Source organism: Corvus kubaryi, unplaced genomic scaffold, assembly GCF_017639235.1.
Source record: "Corvus kubaryi isolate FWS band 111438036 unplaced genomic scaffold, C.kubaryi_AGA036_p1.0 133, whole genome shotgun sequence".
NCBI lineage: Eukaryota > Metazoa > Chordata > Aves > Passeriformes > Corvidae > Corvus > Corvus kubaryi.
In genome coordinates this window covers 11,973,411-11,979,993 of record NW_024580667.1, presented here as the reverse complement: position 1 = coordinate 11,979,993, position 6,583 = coordinate 11,973,411, and the positions used below count along the sequence as shown (strand labels likewise).

Sequence of the window (6,583 nt, the reverse complement as noted above, 5' to 3'; positions counted from 1 at the left end):
TTATTTATAAGTAGAAATTTTGTGAAAACATTTATTGTCTGTAGAAACAAAATTTACATTTATTTTATATAAACTATGTTAAACATACATATAAACATACCTACATCTTACTATATATACTTATGAACGAGGCTTTTAGATAGGGGGGTAACATTGTCAAAAGCACCGTTGTGAACTCAAAGACTACAGACTTAAAATGCATTTGCATTTAACTCCAGCTTCAGTAGTTTAAAAATGTCATTTCTTATCCACACTTACAAATAATTACATTAAAGGCTTCTCTAACAGTGCGTTTCCATGTGCACATACATGTACACATACACACATTAGACAGTCCTTGAGAAACTACAGTATAAATAACATCAACAATCTATTCCTTAGAAGTGGACATTAGTTCCCCTCATTCAACTGGGAGTAAAAAATTCCTGCTATTCTTAAAACAAAACAATGAGGCTCTTTTTATTCCTTGAAGAACATACTCGAACAACTGTTTCCACTGTCTCTTCCCCTCAATACTAAAGACGTGAGAAGCCAGTCACAAAATGAAAGCCATCTACTACATTATTTACAGAAAATGAAATATTAAAAAGACAACATGAGATTTAGACTACTTAGACAAAATTCAGAGCAGTGAACAGAAGAAAACTGTATTAAAAATAGCAGGCTATTAAACCACGTGGCTAAATACCCACTCAAAATCCCTCCAACAAAAACCATCAGGGACAGAAGGAAGGGGCAGGTGTTATGACAAGAGTTTTCTCTGATCTTGACACTGAAAAATAATGCTCACAAAGCTCGAAACAGAACACATTTAAATGTTCATGGCTATCCTTACGGTCTGCTAGGGAGTCAGGTGTTTCGAGGAGGCTTTCAAATATCTTGAAATGGCTTTTATTCTTTCTTTCCTTCGTAAGGAGGCTGAACAACTTCTTATCTTCAAATTCTGCAGCAATGGAATGAAGTCTGTCAAGGGTCAGAGTTATGTGCAGAAACATCCGTTTTTTCCCAATTCATTAGGACAGAAGTCTGAAGTCTTTCTTTTAGAGGGCTCTCCCATAAAGAACTTTGTAGATTGCTGTTCAGACTCTTAAAGAAATGCAAGAGTTGGGTTTCAGCACAGTACGGGAAAAGCTTTCCTTTAGGAAAGCAAGGAAATTAAAGAACTCCCTCTATTAACAGTCTTCTAAGGTGAATACTGAGAAATCAGTCTCTCTTTGTTGTGATCTTTTGTCATCGTCTTCAAACAACTCTTATTATCCATTTCCCAGACATGGCAGAAAATGACCTTCTGATACATAACGAGCAATTTTGAGAACTCTGCCTTTAATGCCACAAAAGTGTAATCTTGGGGTTTGGTTTTGTTTTTAAAGCAACTAAGTTCATTTAAAGAAAACTCAGCATTTCAGCCAGGGGCCCTAGGGAATATGGGAGCAGTAAACATTACACAGCAGGCGATTGATCAGCTGGATTTACTCCTGTCCTCTGCTATCAGTTACCTGAGTTGAGACAGTTATGTTCAGGTCTCAAGACCATTTATATGCATCAGGTAAAATGATTTCAAACATGTAATTATTAGAGTTAAGGCAGGCTTATAGAAACGTTGCAATGTGTTGCTTCTTCCTAGCCCCAGAATTTTGTTAACCTTGTGAACTCAATCATCACATTTAAAGTAAGTATTCTAATAAATTTATGCAGAAATTAAATGGATCAGCAATATAAATGCCAGCATTATAGCAACTTAGTATTTTAGACACTTAAAAGGAAGACTCTAGTCATATTAAACCCATTGCATTTTGGATAGCAATTAAAAATAAAATTTCACATGTGAGCAACTGAAAATGACAGCATTTAACAGCCATTTCAAGCTAAACAAAACAAAGGCAATTCACATATGTATTTTCAAAGTATAAACCAGAAAGCTAAAAAGCTCTTAAGACAATCACATTTTTAACTTGCCCTTCCAATGCAAATACAGTGACACACTTTAGTAACGAAAGTGTCACTGTTTTCCTACAGAAGGTTACACACCTATTTAAAGTAAACAGTTACTTTAACAAGAACTGTTATCAGTCAATGCTCCCACTAGAAAGAATGCAATGTACTTAAGTCTTTGTACATGTGTTTTCTAGAATGCAGTCACAATAGAGAAAGGCACCAGGTTATTCAAGTAAATTGACCTTTCTTCTACTTAACCCTTTTTCTTCTGCCTTCACAACCCAAACAGTAACTTCAATACATTGCTCTCAACCAAACATTGTATTCCAGTACAACAGAATTTTCTGTGCTAAAACAATAAACAAGCTCAACTGGGTATGAGTATATACACACAAGTCTCTGTAATTCACAAAGATAAATCTACATAGCAATATCTCACATCATATCACGGAGTAGATGCTTCTAGCACCTAACCCATGAATTTTTATAAAATTAATAATTTCTGTATGCATTTTATAGCATGTAAGAGGTTTTATCATGACAGAATCCAAAATTATTTAAGTAAAATTATTGGTAAAGAATGTGATTTGAGCAAATGGTATCACACAAAAGATAAACCAACTGAATCAGAGACTACATTTAATATGACATTCATCTTAGGACCAAAGGGTGGGGGGGAAATCAAAGTCAGCAAACAAGTCAAAAAACCACAAACTTCTTTGCAATATGTTGCTCACAGTTGTAGAAATAAAACACAAAGCTAAACTGTTAACGTACAAAACAAATTAGAGATATCTAATCATGCATAGACAAAATAAAGCACAAAATCAGGAGTCAGTCACGTGTTGAAACCTGGTTAAAGCAGCATTAACTGACTGAAGTCTGACTACTCCAGCATTACTTCCGAACAGTGTTAGCAAAACTGCCATTTCAGAAGTTTCTTCATGTATCCACTTCTCCCATTTGCTCAACAAAGAGTTCTCTTGCAGAATTTAATATGAACACTGCAGGAAGCTTACAGACACAGTAGTATCCTGTTGAATAAGACAATATTGCCTCAGTAGTTTGTCCTTTATCATACACGGTTTCATTTCTCACATCTTTTACAGTGCACATTCAGAGCAGTGTGAAGGACTTGTTGGCTCCAGGGTAAACCTGCCCGCCTCTGCAGGGTATGTGCAACACTCCCCTACCAGCAGCCTGACCAGAACTGCAGCTACTCCACATCTGCTTTGGGTTGACTCACTTAACCTGTTGTTTCAATTCCTTATTTTCATCTCCCAGTAAATCTACACAGATGATTCTGCCAGATTCATCACTGACAGCATTAAGTAAAAAACTACCTTCTTATCTGGAGAAGGTTGTCTGCCTCTGTTTGTCCAGGGAATTCCTTTCCTTCCACTTCCCATTTTGTCTATGCATGTCAAAGTTACTGAAAAACTAGTTAAATTATTAATGATTGTTATTTAAACTGAAAACCTGTGTTTTAGAAACAAACCATCCATTATCATTGAATGGCCATGACATCAATGGATGTTGCACACTTCCTGCCTTATTCCCTATGAACGCCAAGCAGAACATCCATGAACTGAACAGCTCAAGTCATACTCATTTTAACTGTTCTGAACCATAACTACAAATAGTCTCTCTACTGAAGGCATTGTGGAAAAAAAATTACAAAAAAGCATGCAGAAATCACATCCTGACTCTCCATCCAAAACCCCAAATTTACTTTTCTGTGAACATACCTCTAACCCAGAATTCAAATTCTGATCTACCAGCCACAACAGAGACTAGCCTGCATTCTATACGGAAATAGATCTGCCTGCATGTATTCTGGATATTGTGAACAACTTTTTTCTTGGAAAAGAACATCTCTTAAGACTATATGCTATGCATTTTTAATCTACTGTCAATAAGAAGTCCGAACAAATCTGCAATACAAACACACAACCCTAGCATAGATAATGAATTAAGGCAAAGGCTACAAACAGGAAATAAACACAATTCTGTTTATAGCTGCTTATGAAACAGGTCTGGCTATTCGAGTTTTGCACACAGCCTAACAATAATGCAGTAGGGTAAAACTTCAGAGAATCATTCTGAACAAAATCGCCAGCTATCTGCATTTAAAGCAGTTTCAATTATGAACAATTTCTTTGTTAGAAGACATGCTTTCAAAAACTTACATTTTTTGTTTTTCTTGTAATACTTCAGGCCCCAATTTTAGAATCCACGAAATCACCAAATCATTTATGACAGAAAAGATTAGAGAACATGTGGCTTGGTCAAGAATCTCATACACCAAAATATAATGAGACAGAATAATTTTGAATACAAACCAATTAATCCTCTAACAAACTCAAATATGCTTTCAGTGCAGTTATAAGCTACTGCTACAGTACTTTACATACCTGCCTGTTACCATTAATTTTTATCAAATCTTGGAAGTTGTTCCAATATTCTAACAATTTACAAATGTATATACACATGAGAAACCCAAGTATATTATTAATCCAAAGTAATACAAAATACTGCTTTATGGAAATGACTGAACAGAGGTGTAAAATCTATTGCACAACCTAAAAGGTCATTAATTGGAAAATCCTGAGCTAATGTGCTATTACCAAACAATTCAGGCACTTTTTTTTTTCTTTTTATTATTACATAAGCAATAAACTTTCAACATATAAACGTCTGGGTATAACAACTCAAGTTCCATCTGTAACATCATGCTTAGAGAAAAAGTATTCAATAAATAAGACTCCCTTCAATGACTTCCTTACTTGAGACTGGTATGCAAACAGAACTAAAAGTACATAATACGATGTTTCAATTGAATACTGTACTTTAAAAGCAATTATTAAAACTGTAAAAAAGTTCTGCAGCATTCAAAATAAAGTTATTTTTTAATCAAGAAAGTTACAGCGTTAGTTCCTTTATCCTATTTTAAGTCTTGAGAAAGTTGTCAAAAACTGAACAGATGCTCCCTTTGCTGTGTTATGTTTCAACTTCAGGATCTCAGCTCAGTTCAGGTTTCTGTTGCAATATTTAGATTTCCCTACACAGAGAAAAAAAAAATCATTACTGTAAGTTGTAATAGCAGAAAAACCCTCCCAATCTTCCTAAGTACTGTATTATAATATGTAACATGCAAGATTTTTTCGATTATGCATTCAAACAGCACAATTATAAAGACTGTACCTTAAAGGATACATATGCAGCATTATTATTTCAAATGAAATAGTGAAATAAAGATGCTCAGACCAGTTTAACAGATCTTGACAAGTTTAATCATTACAATAGGCAAAATGCTACAATTTCAGGAACAGTTTTGGTTTTTAGGACTTAGCCAACCAGCAAACAGTAGGCTGCTAAGAAAATGGTTGTCATTCTTCAGGATTTATTTTACTTGAACTCAGACACACTCATATTCATCAGGCATAAAAAAAAATAAAATTCAGAACTCATGATGATTCTCTGATTCAAATCATATCTAGTAGCCAGACTGTGTGAAGTACGCTTTATAGGTTCCAGACAAGAATCTTAACAGCCCATTATAGAAGAACATTGGAAATTGTTGGGAATAGCTGACTACAAAATTCTAAGACTTCTATATCCATTTTACAAGGTCATAATTTTGTGGGGGCAGAGGGGAAATATCTTTCTCCTTCTATTTTCCACTAATTTCAATTAAATTTAGCTTTCAGAGATAACACTTCTCAGAGCCCATGCAAATATAAAAGGCATTTGCCCAAATACTTCAGTAACAAATGATCTCTTTACCTTGTCCCAAGGGCTTAATTTTCTTTCTGTTGGTTGTTTTTTGCTTGTTTGTTTTTTGTTTTGTTTTTACATGTGTGTTTCCTTAAGGGGTTTTGGGGGCTTTTTCTTCTGCCCACTGGGCAGAAGAATTTGCAGGTTTTTGCAAAAAGCTGTAAGAACCTGTGCTTTAACATGCTTCTGTGCTCCAAGAGCTAAACTCTAATCCAAATACAAATGCTTATTTATTCAAGTGTATTTACTTGTAGTTGGATGGACACAGAGTTACAAAACAAGAACTCACACAAAGCACAGAACTGCAAGGGGCTGTGTAGGTCATCAAATCCAATTCCCTGATGTCACAAGTAACTTCATCCTACTTTGATCACATTTGATCAATTCTAATAAAGGATTTAGTATGTTTTAACTACTGATCCTCACAAAAACTGTAACATTTTATATGGTTCAAAAGTTCTTCTGCAGTTCAAGATTATTGTTGTCCTATACACTCTGCAAATCAAAACACCATAAACCAGATATGCCTATTTCAGTTCAAGCTTATCAAACCATTTTACAGACATTATATTGTGCAGGAAGTTTTGTTCAGAGCAGCACTCCAGTGCATATTTTAAAGCACATAATCAAGGTAACACAACAAAAAGGAGAAGCACATAGATGTATTAAAAAATTATTAATATCGTTCAATTTAACAGGACAGAATATTTTGTTCCACAAAGGGACAATTTCTTGTCCTGTCAGTAGGAAGGGAGATCAGCTGAGCTCAAGGAAAGAATACTGAAACAGAAGCAACCACAGAATCTCAGAGAGCACCTCTGATTTGCAGTTACCCAAAGCAAGTTTCAGCAAGTTTCCATAGAATAAAAGG

At 34.9% G+C, this 6,583-nt stretch overlaps 1 protein-coding gene across 2 annotated transcripts in view; it reads right to left on the bottom strand.

The window, feature by feature from the left end:
* The window catches only part of BCLAF3 (BCLAF1 and THRAP3 family member 3), a 33,050-nt gene continuing 26,467 nt past the window's right edge, over positions 1-6,583 (bottom strand). For both annotated transcript variants that reach the window (XM_042036697.1, XM_042036706.1), the window contains one exon: positions 1-4,996. In XM_042036697.1, the coding sequence (XP_041892631.1) occupies positions 4,967-4,996 (30 nt within the window). In that variant the 3' untranslated portion in view covers positions 1-4,966. The remainder of the gene's footprint in view (positions 4,997-6,583) is intronic.